The sequence below is a fragment of the Neovison vison genome, chromosome 3 (genome assembly GCF_020171115.1).
Source record: "Neovison vison isolate M4711 chromosome 3, ASM_NN_V1, whole genome shotgun sequence".
Taxonomy (NCBI): Eukaryota; Metazoa; Chordata; class Mammalia; order Carnivora; family Mustelidae; genus Neogale; species Neogale vison.
This window is the reverse complement of record NC_058093.1, coordinates 73,759,722-73,777,279: the sequence shown is the minus strand read 5'-3', so window position 1 is coordinate 73,777,279 and position 17,558 is coordinate 73,759,722. Positions and strand designations below refer to the sequence as shown.

General features: G+C 40.3%; 1 protein-coding gene across 1 annotated transcript in view; it reads left to right on the top strand.

The window, feature by feature from the left end:
* PDE11A (phosphodiesterase 11A) overlaps positions 1-17,558 on the top strand; it is a 390,916-nt gene that overhangs the window by 196,280 nt on the left and 177,078 nt on the right. Inside the window, exon 6 of the mRNA XM_044242405.1 lies at positions 8,256-8,388. Within this exon, the coding sequence (XP_044098340.1) occupies positions 8,256-8,388 (133 nt within the window). The remainder of the gene's footprint in view (positions 1-8,255; positions 8,389-17,558) is intronic.

Sequence of the window (17,558 nt, the reverse complement as noted above, 5' to 3'; positions counted from 1 at the left end):
TCATGTTATTTTAAACAAATCTTGATTTTAGAGGAGTCTACTTTTTAGAGTTAAAATAAGCTAAGTGGTTAATTTTTACTTTTTAAGGAAGAGTCACTGAAGTGAAGTGACAACTGTATTTATTTTCCTTTTCTCGGACTCTTGTTTCCTTTTTTCCCCTCTATTTTTTTTTTAATTTCTTTTCAGTGTTCCAGAATTCATTGTTTATGCACCACACCCAGTGTCCATGCAATACGTGCCCTCCATAATACTCACCACCAGGCTCACCCAACTTCCCACCTTCCTCCCCTCCAAAATCCTCAGTTTGTTTCTCAGTATCCATAGTCTCTCATGGTTCATCTCCTCCTCCAATTTCCCCCAGCTCCCTTCTCTCCATCTCTTCATGTCCTCCATGTTATTCTTATGCTCCACAAGTACGTGAAACCATATAATAATTGGCTTTTGCTGCTTGACTTATTTCACTTAGCATAATCTCTTCCAGTCCTGTCCATGTTGATACAAATGTTGGGTATTCATCCTTTCTGATGGAGGCATAATACTTCATAGTATATATAGACCATATCTTCTTTATCCATTCGTTTGTTGAAGGGCATCTTGGTTCTTTCCACAGTTTGGCAACTGTGGCCTTGCTGCTATGCACATTGGGGTACAGATGGCCCTTCTTTTTACTACATCTGTATCTTTGTGGTAAATACCCAATAGTGCAATTGCAGGGTCATAGGGAAGCTCTATTTTTAATTTCCTAAGGAATCTCCAAGTGACTACACCAACTTGCATTCCCACCAATAGTGTGGGAATGCAAAGGGTTCTCCTTTCTCCACATCCTCTCCAACACATGTTGTTTACTGTCTTGTTAATTTTGGCCATTCAAACTGATATAAGGTGGCATCTAAGTGTGGTTTTGATTTGAATCTCCCTGATAGCTAATGATGAACATTTATTCATGTGTCTGATAGCCATTTGTATGTCTTCATTGGAGAAGTGTCTGTTCATGCCCTCTGCCCATTTTTTTGATGTGATTATCTGTTTTTGTGTGTTGAGTTTGAGGAGTTCTTTATAGATCTTGGATATCAGCCCTTTGTCTGTACCATCATTTGTGAATATCTTCTCCCATTCCGTGGGTTGCCTCTTTGTTTTGTTGACTGTTTCCTTTGCGTGCAGAAGCTTTTGATCTTGATGAGGTCCCAAAAGTTCATTTTCGCTTTTGTTTCCTCTGCCTTTGGAGACACATCTTAAAAGAAGTTGCTGTGGCCGATGTCGAAGAGGTTACTGCTTATATTCTCCTCTAGGATTCTGATGGATTCCTGCCTCCCATTGAGGTCTTTTATCCATTTTGATTTTATCTTTGCGTATGGTGGAAAAGAATGGTTGAGTTTCATTCTTCTACACATAGCTGTCTGATTTTCCCAGGACCATTTATTGAAGAAACTGTCTTTTTTCCAATGTATATTTTTTCCTGCTTTGTCAAAGATTATTTGACCATGTAGTCGCAGGTCCATATCTGGGCTCTCTACTCTGTTCCACTGGTCTATGTGTCTGTTTTTGTGCCAGTACCATGCTGTCTTGGTGATTACAGCTTTGTAGTAAAGCTTAAAATCAGGCAATGTGATGACCCCAGTTTTGTTTTCCTTTTTCACCATTTCCTTAGCAATTTAGAGTCTCTTCTGGTTTCATGCAAATTTTAGGATTATTTGTTCTAACTCTTTGAAAAATGCCAGTGGAATTTTGATAGGAATGGCAGTGAAAGTATAGATTGCACTAGGCAGTGTAGACATTTTAACAATGTTTATTCTTCTGATCCATGAGCATGGAATGGTCTCCTATCTTTTTGTCTTCTTCAATTTCTTTCATGAGTGTTCTGTAGTTCCTTGAGTACAGATCTTTTACCTATTTGGTTAGGTTTATTCCCAGGTATCTTAGGGTTCTTGGTGATAGAGTAAATGGAATCAACTCCATTTACTATAGCATCAGACTCTTATTTCAAGGATTTTTTTTTGGTCTGCTGATTTTTTTTTTCTTTAAGCCAGAATTTATTTTAACATCCCCCCCTTAAAGGTCAAAATGGTTTTATGATTAGAATATAAGAAACTATTAAACATAGATATTAAAACATAAAATCTTTAGATGTATTTTAATGGTATCTCAAAACTTTTGATTTTCAATAAATACTGGATGTTGTATAGAATTATAAGCCATTTTTCTCTCTCTGTGGTGCACTGGTGTACAGTAAGTGTCTTGGGAAAATAAACACAAACCCAGAAACACTCACACCAGACATCTACTTGCATGAGATGATCAGTAAGTGTCTTTTTCTTTTTGCTGAAAGAAGGGCCAGCCCACCCTTATTCCCTGAGTATAACAGAGAAGGGTATGGGAGAAGCCAAAGGGGCTATTTAATGAGGAAACTTGTGACAGCATAGACATAAACAATATGACATAGGGACCCCAACCTAGGGGCCAAAATACAATGCAGAGTGTGGGGGAGAGGATTCTTCCTTTGCCCCATGTAACTTAAGCACCCTCAAGTGTTTGGTCTCCTATTGGTTTCCACGGCTTTGACAAGGGGCCTTGAGTGAAAGAACAAGTTTCCCTAGAGACTACGGGTGGGGAGAGGACTTGGAGGTGTCTGTGGTTTTGCAGTTACGCACGTGGCAGCTAAGAGCCACTGAACTGACATGATTCATTTGCACCCACAATCTACAGAGTAATCAATATTGATGTGTTTCCAAACAGCGGTAACTCTCCTTATCTTGGTTCTGGCCCAAACTGAAGATTTCTGTGCTGGATTTGATAGCTCTGGTCAGATGTGGGGGGCTCTAGAAAGTTGGCTTTTGGGTATTCAATTTTGGGTATTAATTTAAACTTCCAACAACCTATTAAAAAAACAAGACCTGTTAGAAACTATCAACCCTGACCCTTCTGGTAGGAACAAGATCTAGAGCAAAGGTGATGGTCATCCCACCTCCATCCTGCTCAGACCCCATGGAGACTATTCTGGACTGCTTTCATGATCAAGAGGACTATTAATCAGTGGGACTACATGGAGGACTGGGATAGTGAGAATAAGGAAGGCATGCCAGAGGAGGAGTCGCTGGAGAAATTAGAGCTTGTTAGAAAAGAATGATCTTAGGTGGAAGACTATGGGGAACATGTTAATTATAGCCAACTATATCAAGTGCTGTCAGCTAATGAGATCCCATGGGACTGGGAGGAAAAGGTGATTATTAGGAAGTAAGCTGAGCGGCCACAAAATGGAATGGAATATTTTGACAGGTAATGAGTGCCCTGTCACTAAAGACATTCAATTTGATATTAGATGTCCGTTTGTCAGAGAGATTGGAACAGGGCTATTGCCAGCGCATAGAGTGTCTCTGTGAGAATAGAAAAAGTACTCCCTCTAGAAGGATGCAGCTCTAAGTCAACATGCACAACTAGACTAGATTTCAGCCCCTATTTGTTCCTTTTACAGGGCACCCCCATGCAGAGCAGGACCTGCATAACTTACATGGCTGTGTCTATGATCTTAATATGTTCTACTCCAACAGCAATCAGAAAAGAGGAAGCCACACAGAATAAAAGAGCTCTCACCAAGAAGGAGTTGACTTATAGGAGCTTAAGGAAAGAACTGATCCTTTAAGCCAGATGTGTCCCTCAAGAAACAGAAATAATTTGGGCCCTTTCCTTTGTGGTTGAATTCACAATACTTCACTGCAAAAATGTAAAAGGCTACTGTTACAAGTCAGAATTGACTTTAGAGGGTGTTAAAAATGTAAATGCTTTTTAAAACTGTTTACTGTAGGCTAGAAAATATGTTAAGCACTTGTATAAATTCTTAGCTTAATCTGCACAATAAGTACTAGTATTATACTTACTTTACAGATGAAGTATAACCAACTTGTCTGAGATCACGTTGCAAGGAAGTGGCAAAATAGGTATTTGAATCAGTTATATTTGACCTTAAAATTCATGGTCTTTTTCAAAAGACAAAATTATTCTTTAGAAAAAAAGCAAGGTTTTGGGGGGCACCTAGGTGTCTCAGTCTGTTAAGTCTTTAAGTGCAGGTCATGATCCCAGGATCAAGCCCAACAGGGAGCCTGCTTCTGCCTCTGACCCTTCTCCCTCTCATGCTCTCTCTTTCACTCATTCCCTCTATCTACCCCCTGCCAAATAAATAAATAAATAAATAAATGAAATGGGAAAACAGGGCACCTGTGTAGCTCAGTCAGTTAAGCATCTATCTTCTCCCTCTCCCTATCCCCCTGCTCCTGCTCCCTCTCTGTTTGTCAAATAAATAAATAAAATCTTTAAAAAAAAAAAAAAAAGGTCTTGGAGAGCTCTAACTCAGCATCATAATTCTGCATTACTGTAAAATTTTAAGATTTGTAAGGTTGAATTAGTGCAAAAGCCGGAATGTGATATGAATACTCAGAGTGACAGTCATCCTTCCTGACTGTCTCTCTGAATATTCTGTCATGCTGGGCCTTGGTTTATGTACCCGTGTACCATGAAACTGAAGAAATGGAGAGGTGGTTTTCAGAACACCTGATTGCACTGTTGCAGCTGCTGTAGGGTCCCTAAAATCTCCCCTCCCTCTGCAGCCGTATCCCTATGAGAACGGCCACAGGTGGCTGCTTCCTCCCTGCACTTCTTTCGCATTCCTGATCTGGTAGAGTTGAACTTGGTAACTAGGCAACATAGCCACGTGACACATTTTTCACTTGAAATTTGAACTGGGCCCTTCAAGTGTTCCTTGTGTAAGTGTCAGTATGTGTATTTCTCACCTCCCCATCAAGGTGGCAACCCCCGTGAGGGGAGAGAGCATAGTTTATACTTTCTAGAAACCACCACAACTGTGCTTATGTGTAATGCCTTGTACAGAGTTAACTGTCTTACGTTGTCCTACTATTTTAGACTGATTGCAATACATATGCAGCCTGAACTCAACCCATTCTAAGCATGATTATATTTAGAATGACTCTTCCAGGAGCCCCTGCTCCGTAAGTGTTTTTATCATCATCTTCTTGAGAATTTTGTAAGTAAGGACCTATGACTGGATGATCAAAATCAATGTCTTTTCCTCCCTCTTCCTTTGACTGTGAGCAGTCTTCGGCTGCAGTGTTTATGATCTGCAGTGTCTCCCTGAAACTCTCTGTGATGTGGACTGTCACTACCTTCTTTTCTTTAGGTGAGACCCTACTGTTCTTGTTCTGTTTCTACTGAGAGGCTACAGGATAAGCAGAATGATATGGGGCTCTGCGGTCACACTTAGCCGAAAGTTCTATCTCCACTTGGCAAAATTATTTAGCATCCCTGAGCCTCAGTTTTCTGATCTATAATGTGTAGAAAATTGTACCCACCTCATAAGATTTATGTGAAAACAAAACAAGTTAGGTAAAGCATCAAGACAGACCCTTGGTCTGCCTTGGGTGAGGATAAATTTGTTTTCCCTTTTTTCTTTCTTCTCTATGTCCTCCCCCTCTATTCCTGCTTTTCTTCATCTTTCTTCCCTCAGATACGTATTCACTCCCTGGATGATCTCATCCATTGTATTCTCCCTGAAGATAATCCCAGCTCTACAGTATTTTCAGTCCTAAAGTCTTGATATGGGTTTTGTTCCTGGGTTTTCAACGGTGAATAAAGTGTTCCAGGTTTACAAAATGTCTGTTATCTTTCCTCATCTTCTGCTTCTCAAAACAACTCGTTTCTAATAGTGCCATGGGCATGCAGGAACAAAACGGAAGCCACACCAGCTGCCCACCCAGCCCCGCAGAGTCTAATGCAGGACCTCCTGAGGGACCGGCATCCTCACCTCCCACCTGCACGACTTGGCTGGTCTCCCCTTCATCTCTCTTAGCCAGTTTTTCTTGCTCCCTGTCCCTGGATTGAGCTTCCTGAAGTCACAGCTCCAATCATGTCATTTCCCTGCTCTGTACACTCCCAACAGCTCCCCATCCCCTGTGACTAACATTTCAGCCCTTTGGTGAAAGCTGCCACCTGTAAGCCCTGATCTTCTTTTCATGCCCGTTCCCCACCACTTGGACCCTGTGCTTCCACCAAAGAGGATTGCACAGTGTTCCAAGAATACTCCCTGTGCTCTTTTTTTTTCTTTAAAGACTTTATTTATTTATTTGACAGAGAGAGATCACAAGTAGGAAGAGAGAGAGGAGGAAGCAGGCTCCCTGCTGAGCAGAGAGCCGGATGTGGGACTCGATCCCAGGACCCTGAGATCATGACCTGAGCCGAAGGCAGAGGCTTTAACCCACTGAGCCACCCAGGCGCCTTCCGTGTGCTCTTTTCCCTTTGTGTCTCTATTCCTGTTGTTTCCTCCTCCCCTGGCGCTCTCCTCCTCACCAGCCCCAGTCTCCCCTTGCTGAACACGTGCCCACTTGAAAGACCCAGCTCCCAGGTTTTCAGGCTTTTTGATGAAACTGGTTCTTTCCTTAGGGTGTTCACCCCTGGCCCTTCACCTCTTCTTGCCCCAACCGTTTCTTCTCGAGGATTCTTCCCTCCTCCCTGCCCAGCACTCGCTAGTTCAGCATTTTCCGCGCTGTTTTATCACGCAACACTTTCTAAGAATTGCAGAATAGAATAAAGTACACAGACGGCACAGAGCGAGTTGACAGACTGATTCGTCACTGCAAGAAAGGAGCAGCGCTCAGCCATACTATTTATGAATTTAGAAATGGCTTCATCAAGCTGGATTCTCCTATCAGGTGCATTATCATGTTTCCTCCTCTATTTTGCTTCCATGGCAGCACACCATAAAATGTCCCTCCTCACAGATACAACGTAGCAGAGAAAATAAACCATGGACTTTGTTGATGTCCCTTTGTTTGTTGTAGAAAAGAAAGGTGCCATCTTATCTTTGAAGTCCTCTGTCTTCTTACTTCTTTGATTTAGGCACCATCTGAGAAATACGTGACTCCACTTTTTAGCAAAACTTCTGCTTCTGAGCCAGAGATCCAGAGCGAATAAGTAGATGTGTTAGTGGTGTTTATTAGGCAAGAAGGGATGAATAGCATCACAAGTAAATGTTACACTCACCAGACACAGACACAGTCATTCCGGATGACGTCTACAGATGGCGCTAAAGAATGCCTCTGCTTCCCACCTTTTCATGCATCCAGGGTCCTCTCTGTGCCCCAGATCCTCCAGAGGGCACAAATTCCACACTGCAGCACGTGGTTACAGGGTAACAATGACTAGTGACAGTGTTTAGTGTCTTCCTTATGTATATAGCAGTTTAGATTAAAAAGTCAATAGAGTTCTCACTCTTCTGGCTGTGGTACACTCACTCACGTGTCCTGGGGTTTGGAAAACATCGCCCAAGTAGACTTGTATTCATCTATGTAATTTGAGTTATCGCCTGTCACACCACAAACCTCACATCCTCCACAAGAACAGTACTCAGTTTTGCATTTCCGTAGCTCCTGGCAGTGCTCAGTTTGTACTTGGGATAGAATTGGTGGAAGGGAGGGAGGGAATAGGGAGTCTTAACTAATTCTCATGCCCTTTCTATAAATTCGATGATTATAGCAAACGTGATACAAGGGAAAGCTCACAAAACCATTGTGCATAAATTTCCTGTTCAAATCAAATGTGCATATAATTTAAATGGTTAAGGTTAGGGGTCAGTAAAATTAAAAGGGGTTTTTCAGTAAGATTTTGTAAGTAAGAAATATGTTTTTGTTAAACTCTGAGACATACTACGAAAATAGTTACGTAATTACTAGATTGCACATGGTCAAGATCTGCTCTTTTGCTGCCTTTAAAATTTTGTAAACTCGTATGCTAATTAAAAAAACTGTGAACTCCTAATTTATTTCCTGATTTTTCCTCATTCTGGGGCTTAATATTTCCCTTTGTCAAACATCCAGTCTGCTCAGTTAAGGGGTGTGGGCTGGGGAGGTCCGTGGAATGTATTATCCCATGGCGTTAGCATCCTCTTGTCAATTTCAGTCATTACTTCATTACTTACTTTATGTCTGTTTGCTTTGGCCTAAATACAACCTAGAGTTGTTCTCTGGATCCTAGAGAATCTATCATTTCTTCCCATGGGTCTGATTATTTTACATTACATCGGGTAAGTCTTTTTGAAGGAGCTACAGATAATTACCTCACTTTTTTGTGACTCAAGTCACTTATCCCTTCTTAAAGGGGAGAGATGATCCCACTATGAGTGTAGTTTTATGAGATTTGCTTTCAAGGAAACTTACCCTTCTTTATTTTCTGACTGCCTGCTTTGGTTTTGATAGTTTCAAAGAAAGCGTGGAGAAATCATCATATTCCGACTGGCTCATAAATAACAGTGTTGCTGAGCTCGTAGCTTCCACAGGCCTCCCCGTGAACATCAGCGATGCCTACCAGGATCCTCGCTTTGATGCCGAGGTAAGAGGAATTCTCTGGGTGCAGTTTTAAGGTTCAGTTGTCACCCTGGTAATGGTTTGGGGTTGAAGCAAAAGAGGGACATCATATAGAACCACAGCAAGTCCTGAGTTTACAGGCAATTTTTTTCTTCTTTCATCATTCCCCTGTGATCAGATTTTTAGCATTGCCTACTGTAGAGTACCAGAAAAACCTCCTCTCTACTCTGATCCATGGCAAAATGGCTATCTGTTCTGTATTAGTTTGATGCTGTTTTATAATTAGGTACATTTTGTAGTAAATGTACCCATATACAAGTACCTATATCTTAACTCATGAACATTTTATATTAAACATAATTTATATTAAACTATGAAATAGTTATCAATAAAAATGTATATATAACATAGTTATTTCCCAAGAGATGCTAGAACAACTACCATGTCTTTTAAAATTGCTCCTGAGAAATAGTAAATTGGTTTGTGTTATTGTTTAATGTTAATTTTGTAGGCACATTGTGCTATATGCAGAATATATTAAAGCAATATAGATTCTGACTTGCAGATGTTTAAATTCTAAGTATCTACAATATCATAGAGATAAATTTACATGAATTTATAAAATACCTGTGTGTGTGTGTGTGTGTGTGTTTTCAATAAATTACATGTCTTCAATTCTAGATTGCCAAGCTAAGATTTAATGAGTAACAGGAGATTTTTTTGCAAGGAAGATGAGGAGATGTGTTCCAGGCAAGGCTGAGAGAGCATGGGGGCTGAGGGTCTGGAGAGCTGAGGTGAGTTAATGCTGCCAAAAGCACCAGGTAGATAAGGCTGTAAGTGGAAGCAGAAGCCAGATTGTTCCAGGACCTTGGAAGCCACGTTAAGAATGCCCTGTGCTATCCTATGTCTGGGGTGGGCATGATGTGGTAGGAGGCTGCAGTCTAAACTTAACTTCAAACTTCAGTCATGTCATCTTTGCAGATCTCTGCTGGGAAATTTTTAAGTCCCCAAAACTCACCACCTCTCAGTAGCTGCCTGGAGCTTTCTTCCCCCAGGCTATGTCCCCTAGCAGTTTCTATTAATTCTTGAGCACGGAGCTCAGCTGCTCCTACCTTGCAAATCCTTTCACAAACTCTCAGTCTGGGTTGGCTGTCTCTGCAGCGTCCTCCCTTGGCTGTCCCAAACTTGACCACCCCTCTATCTCTCTTCAGTTCTGATGCATTATTTCTAAGTTTTGACTTACCTTCCTTGGGAAAGTACCCAGTTGAAAGCTTCTTTAGTTTTAATTTGTGGGAAATACCACCACCTTTGTTCTGTGATTGGCAGAGCCGAAATGCTTTATAGAGGTCAGTATTTGTTTACTTTACTAATATGATTGGGTTAGGACTGATATGACAAAGTTTTGTGTTTTGCTGTGTTTCTTTCTTCCTTGGTTTTAGAGAAAGAATCCTGAAGAACAGATATCTAAACACAGCTTTATGAAGGAATGGTCTCAGTATCCTATTACTGACATCAGTACTAGCTAAACGAAACTGAAAGGCTTGCTATGCAGAAAAATCATTTGTTGCCAATTCCTTGTTACCAAGTCTTCATATTAGATTAGATGTCAAGGGGTCATGGTTACGTTCTTTCCCAAATTTTAGCACTAAGTTGGGTATGGATTACTGTTGTTCTGCTCTTAGCTTTGTACCTTGAAGTCAAATTCTGGGGAAAAGAAAGAATCAACAAATTAGGCCATTTTTAAAAAGTTGGTTATTAAGCCATATGTAAAGGTATATCAAAACACAAGGCAATGAGCACCCATACCCAGTTTAAGACAAGAACATGACTATTACTTGTGAATCCTTATACTGATCTTTCCTAATCCCTCCCCTTAACTTTGCCTGCAGAGGTAAACCTATCCTAATTTAAACTTAACATTCCTTTGTTTTTCTGTATAGTTTCATTGCATATATCTGAATCTGTGCCAAATAGATCATTATACCTTGCATGTCTCTGAACTTTATATACATTAAATTATACTGTATGTATTCTTCTGTGGCTTGCTTTTTCATTTGACATATGTTCCTGAGTCATGTGCGTTTGCAACTCATTCATTTATTTTCCTTATGCCAAGTATCCCACTGTATGAAGAAGCCTTGCTTTTTTTTTTTTTTTATCCACTATGCTGTTGATGGACATTTGGGTTCCATGTTTGGCTGTCACATACATAACTGTTAAGGACCAGTGTCTGTCTATACCTTGGAGTCTGACAGCCTGGGTCATAGGCTAGCAACATCTTCGCCTTCATCAGGGAAGGAAAAATTCTTGTCCAGTCATTGTTCTTTTTTTTTTTTTAATAAAAAACAGCACATGTAGCAAGCGCAATTCATATCTCAAGAATATTTCTCGTTCATAAAATTCAGTGATGTTGGATATGCCATCTCCTTGTGTCTTCAGACTCTTGCCACATCTCTTCCTGATTAGAGAGTGATACAGCCATTTTACATTTTTCTCTGCACTTATAGTCCATTCCAATAAAGCAGCATGCTCCACTGATCTATAAAAAGAACAGTGTGGACTCTCAAGCAGAAATGCAACAGTTACTTCAGTGGGATTGGACCCAAAAATGTCGTGTTTTTATCCAGTAGTTAGAGGCAATGATGCCTGAAGACAGTAAACTGTGGTAGGTTAAGCAGTGACTATTTCATGAAATCACTTTCTTCCCTCTGACAAAATAAAGCATGTATTTATACCAACATTATTTCTTGGTCTTTTACCTAAAATGCCTTCAATCTGCCACATACCTAATACTGAATTTCAAATGCAAATCTGAAGACACATCATATTTGATTTTTACATGGTCTCTTTGCATTGTATTGGAATTTAAAATTATAAATTTAAAGTTTATATATAAAGTTATATAAAAAGTTTTATATAACTTTATATATAAATATATAAATTTAAAATATCAAAATATTTATATTTCCCTTCTCATGGTAAGGGAAAAAATTGGTAAGGAATTAATCCATGTAGATGGAGGTGAGAGTATTCCTGCAAGCATTTAGTAGACATGTCCTACGAATGTGTGTGTGTGTGTGTTATGTATTACACCAGAAAAAAAAAAATTATTTATCTGCTTAGGCTTCCTCCCTTCTCAAGTATATTTTGCCTCAGGGACAGGTATCAACTGTTTATGTTAATAATGAATGAGACTCCAGCCTAAGCCACGATGCCAAGAGGCTAAGAGGCTCCAACCTTCTCCCCATGAAGCCTGATGTAAGACGGTGTAGATCATAAGATAAAAACAACCATTTCAGATAATATTTTTTATTAATGTTTTAAGTGTTTTCCTTAAGATAAAAAAAAATGTCATGACAAAATGCAATTACTTTGTTCTTGCACTAAAAATAATTCTGGAGTCATCCTAGAAGTAGAGGGTAACCTTTAGAACTGTGTTGTCTTCCTGCAAAGGTTTGAGTTCTCTCTTCTTGGTCAGCTATGGACCCATAATTTTTATTGGTAATCATAATTGAGTAGTTATTTATTACTGGTAGAATATAGGGAAATAATTTTTTAATCCAGGATTAATGGAGTATCTCCCAGAGTTCTCTCCACTGGAAAAAGTGCTTGCCTTTTGGTTCTCTACACTCACTGACTTCCCTGAATAGTTTGAAGCTGGTTAACAAGAATGATAATCTGCAGAATGGTATCATGGGTAATCCCTTTCAAAGCATTTCCTATTTTTCCTACAGATTTTATCAACATAAGTCTATGTAATGAACTTAAATTTGCCAGAAATACATTTTCCTGAATGTTGGTATCTATCCTAAATTTCTCAATAGCTCAATGGCTAATTCTGGCAACTTGAATTCTCTTTACTGAACATGAAGAAGGACCCTAATTCATCAGACAATGTAGTGTCCTGGGATAGAACCCCCCAAAAAGGATTGGTCTTATGCTGGGATTTAATATTATAGATGTGTCAACTTTAAGTTAATAGGAATATTAGAGATTTCTTTACAGACGAGGAAACAGACTGACTTGCCTAAGACCACACAGCTTCCTTGAGATAGGGCATAGAACAGACTGGACTTTCTGATTCCTAATTTAATTCCCTGATTGGTCTCCTATAAGAACGAGCTGCAAAGGAGTTGCCTGGGCAATGGAATCTCCATTCCCATCTTTCCTCTATCCGCAAAGGCACATGAATGTTGGCCAGCAGATCTACCTCTTTGTCCTGCCTGTTAGGCATACTACTTGCATATACATTATAACATGTTAAATTATATACAGTTTATAAATGATGCAGTTCTATATAAATCTCAATGAAGATATTTGTCTGATTAAGGACTACTTTCTGGGGCACCTGGGTGGCTCAGTGGTTAAAACCTCTGCCTTCGGCTCAGGTCATGATCCCAGGGTCCTGAGATCAAGCCCCACATTGGGCTCTCTGCTCGGCGGGGAGCCTGCTTCCTCCTCTCTCTCTGCCTGCTTCTCTGCCTACTTGTGATCTCTGTCTGTCAAATAAATAAATAAATAAATCTTAAAAAAAAAAAAAAAGGACTACTTTCTTCTTTTGGGGTGGGAGCAGGTTGGGCAGGTTGGCAAAAGCAGGTCTTTTTCTCTAAAATGAGGGACCTTTCACAGAGCAGCAGACCAGCAGACCTTGATTATAGACAAACCAGCTTCAACTCTCTTCATCCCTAGACACAGTAGGGAAGGAAGAGGAAAGTTGCTAGCCAAAGAGGGGAATTAAGGGTGATTGTTTGTTGACAGTAAAGAAGAGATGGCGGCACTAATCTGATAACCTGTAGGTCTTCAAGTCAGCCAGTTCTCTCCTTGTCTTCTCAGAGGAGGAATAGTAACAGATGTTAGTTACAGAGGTGGTGAGGCTGGATGCGTGTCCCGTGGCCTTGGGCTACCGTAGAGAGATGGTCACCATATCCTCTCCTCAAGGAGCCAGCAAAATGCAGACTTGGCTCTTCACAAGAATGGCCAGACATCCAGGGGCCAGATTACCAAGGCACATTAAGGATGATCAAATTTCTGGAGTCAGCCAGCCACACTGTCCAAGTCCAAACAACCCACCAGTCTTTAAAATGTATAGCTGAAAAATCAATTACTCTGGTATATTTCAAATGCAACCCCATTCCCCACATTCAAATCACAGTATCAGTTAAGGCAATAGATAAACTCCAGAATCTCCCTGGCTTAACACAATAGGAGTTTAATTTTTGTTCCTATTGAACCCAAACGGACTGTCTTGATCATTGGTATTGCACAGGAAGATGTTCCCTTCTCCATGAATGAAATCGTCCTGCAACCACCAATGAATGACTTGCCCAGCAAACCATCTTGTGGAGTCTTCAGATCGCCAGCTAGGCACCAACCCCAATACATCTTTTCTTGTGCATTTGGTAGTTTCTTCCCCAGTTTAGATGAACACAGGAAGCTTGTCAATTGGGGGATTCATGACACCAGTGGCTATTTTCTGTTAATAAGAGAGAATTTAGTCTGCCAAGCTTTACAGCTGTAAATAGCTGTACAGCTAAAGTGGAAACTAGATTTCCAATTTTGGTGTCTTTCCTACCTTATAATCACTTCTGGGAAGTCCTCACAAGCTGTGCCCAAAGATATGCAGCAAGAGAATGATCCTTACTTTGAAACCTCAGTTTTGAAACTGCTGTTCTTCCTTTTAATAGAAACTACAAAGGGAAGTGTTTCATGTGATATAAAGCCCATCCCAGGTGCTGCCAAGAGCTTGCTGTGAAGGCTATAGGGCAAGTAATCATAGTTGTCTACCTGCTGGGTATTCTCTTTGTGACTGTATTAAATGTTTAATGGAGTTCCCTCCTTGTGGGGAGGAGAGCAACTTGGAGGGCAAGCCGCAGTGATTACTTGCCTTCTATCTGCCTGTTTGAGTTGACTCTGAGGAGCGGCACCTGCTGGGCTTGATGGCCTGCATGGTTTTAAGGCCAAACTCCTTGGCTTATGGGTAGAAAATCATGAGAGAATGGTTATATAAGATACTCACAGAGAAGAACTAAATTTCTGAGCTCTAAATTCTGTGACCTTATGAAGATCACGGTGTCTTCATTCTGTTACAAGACTCTGTTACATCTTCCATGAAAAGGATGGAAGAGAGAAAAGATATACCTGATTATATTTATTTATTGTGGCTCGAGAAGCACTCATGTTCACAGGTTACCATGTAGGTGGGTTTTATAGTCTTACCCATCATTTGCTCCTTGGGAAGAGGGTGCCTGTGGTTGGCTCCTGAAGATACTGACAGAACACCATGTGTGTCAATTTCCTATTGCTACATAATGACACACCACAAATTCAGCAGCATAAGACAAACATCCATTTCTTATCTCACAGTTTCTGTGGGTCAGAAAACTGGGTACTGCATAGCTGGGTTCTCCACTCCAGGGTCACAAAAGGCTAAAATCAAGGTGTTGGCTAGGTGACATTCTCATGTGGATTTTGGCACCTTTCAAAGCTTGTTCAGGTGATGGCAGAATTGAGTTCCTTGCAGTTGTAGACTGAGGTTTCTCTTTTCTTAATGACTGCTGCTAAAAGGTCTCTCTCAGCTCTTAGAGATTGCCCTTAGTGACTAGCCATACGGCCCTATGACAACATGGCAGCTCACTTGCTCAAAGCCATCAGGAGAATGTGATGCAGTCGGCTGTGACAAAGGCTTACAGGATGTCAGGAGTGAATTACATAACCACAAGAGTGGCTATCCCATACCTCTGCCACATAACATAACCTAATCAAGGAATTGATGATCCTGTCATATTTATGAGTCCTGCCCACACTCAAGGGGAGAGGATTCTACCAGACTTGTACCAAATGGAGTGTGGGAAGTGGGAATCTTAGAGGCCATCTTGAGAATTCTGCCTACCACACTTATAATGACTACACTTGCATCCACACAAAGTATCTCTATCCCATAAGACCTTCCATATGTCCTACTATGGAAGAATGTCCACAAGAAAAAAAGCCACAAAGAAGTACATATAGAATAATGTATAGAAGTATGTATGGAATGATATATGTACATATATACACATATTTTTCTGATAGACCCCTCAAACCTAACATGTCTAAAACAGAGCTCACAACTTTTCTTCTCCCAAGCCTACTCCTCTCTCTGTTTCCCTATATCTTTTAAGGCAACTTAATCATTCCTGATGCTCATGACAAAATTTTATAGGCATAATTCTCTCATGTTGCATGTCTAATTCATCAGGAAGTCCAGGTGGCTCTACCTGTGAAATTTATCCAGAATCTGACCACTTCTCACCACACAGCTCCTACCAAGCTTGGACTCCAGTCCAAGCTACCCCCATCTCTGGGCTATTTCATGGCCATAGCTTCTTCCTCTCTGCCCCTCTACACTCTGTTCTCGGTATAATAGCCAGATGCTATTTATATTTTAGGTCATCATATCACAACTCTGCTCACAAACTCTTCAAAGTCTCCTTATGTCATCACTATAGGAAAAGCCAAACTCAGAATCCTTTCAGAGGTTTACAATGCCCTACACAATCTGGCACCTCATTAACTGACCTCAGCCCTGACTCCTACTTCTCCAGCCACATTGGTCATTTTGTTATTTCTAGAACATACTGCTCACACACATACCTCAAGGCCTTTGCACTGGCTATTCCTTCATCCGAAATACTTTTTCCCTAATATCTCCATAGTTCAAATCCTCACTTCTTTTTTTTTTCTTTTTATTTCTTTTCAGCATAACAGAATTCATTTTTTATGCACCACACCCAGTGGTCCATACAATCCGTGCCCTCCCTAATACCCACCATCTGGTTCCCCCAACCTCCCACCCTCCCACCGCTTCAGAACTCTCAGATTGTTTTTCAGAGTCCATAGTCTCTCATGGTTCATCTCCCCTTCCAGTTTCCCTCAACTCCCTTCTCCTCTCCATCTCCCCATGTTCTCCATGTTATTTGTTATGCTCCACAAATAAGTGAGACAATATGGTAATTGACTCTCTCTGCTTGACTTATTTCACTCAGCATAATCTCTTCCAGTCCTGTCCATGTTGCTACAAAAGTTGGGTATTAAAAAAAAAAAAAAGTTGGCTATTCATCCTTTCTGATGGAGGCATAATATGGACCACATCTTCCTTATCCATTCATCCGTTGAAGGGCATCTTGGTTCTTTCCATAGTTTAGTGACCGTGGCCATTGCTGCTATAAACATTGGGGTACAGATGGCCCTTCTTTTCACGACATCTGTATCTTTGGGGTAAATACCCAGTAGTGCAATTGCAGGGTCATAGGAAAGTTCTATTTTTAATTTCTTAAGGAATCTCCACACTGTCCTCCAAAGTGGCTGCACCAACTTGCATTCCCACCAACAGTGTAAGAGGGTTCCCCTTTCTCCACATCCTCTCCAACACACGTTGTTTTCTGTCTTGCTAATTTTGGCCATTCTAACTGGTGTAAGGTGGCATTTCAATGTGGTTTTAATTTGAATCTCCCTGATGGCTCGTGATGATGAACATTTTTTCATGTGTCTGATAGCCATTTGTATGTCTTCATTGGAGAAGTGTCTGTTCATGTCTTCTGCCCATTTTTTGAAATGATTATCTGTTTTGTGTGTGTTGAGTTTGAGGAGTTCATTATAGATCCTGGATATCAACCTTTTGTCAGTACTGTCATTTGCAAATATCTTCTCCCATTCCATGGGTTATCTCTTCGTTTTGTTGACTGTTTCCTTTGCTGTGCAGAAGCTTTTGATCTTGATGAAATCCCAAAAGTTAATTTTTGCTTTTGTTTCCTTTGCCTTTGGGGACATATCTTGAAAGAAGCTGCTGTGGCTGATGTCGAAGAGGTTACTGCCTATGTTCTCCTCTAGGATTCTGATCAAATCCTCACTTCTTTTAAAGTCATCTTTCAAATGTTACCTAGTAGTAAGGCCTAACAACCTTGCTATTAAATCCCCTTTACCCTGCCCTATTTTTTTCTCTATAATTCCTAACACTTTCTAATATGTAATCTATTTCTGTATTTATTTTTTTATTTTTGCCATCTGTCTTCTCTCACTAAAATGTAAGCTCAGTGAAGGTGAGGATTTTGTCTGTTTTGCTCACTGATATCTCCCCAATAAGTGAACAATGTTTAGTACTTAATAGTCATTATTGTTCAGTGTTGTTTAATATTTTATTTATGTTATTTATGAATA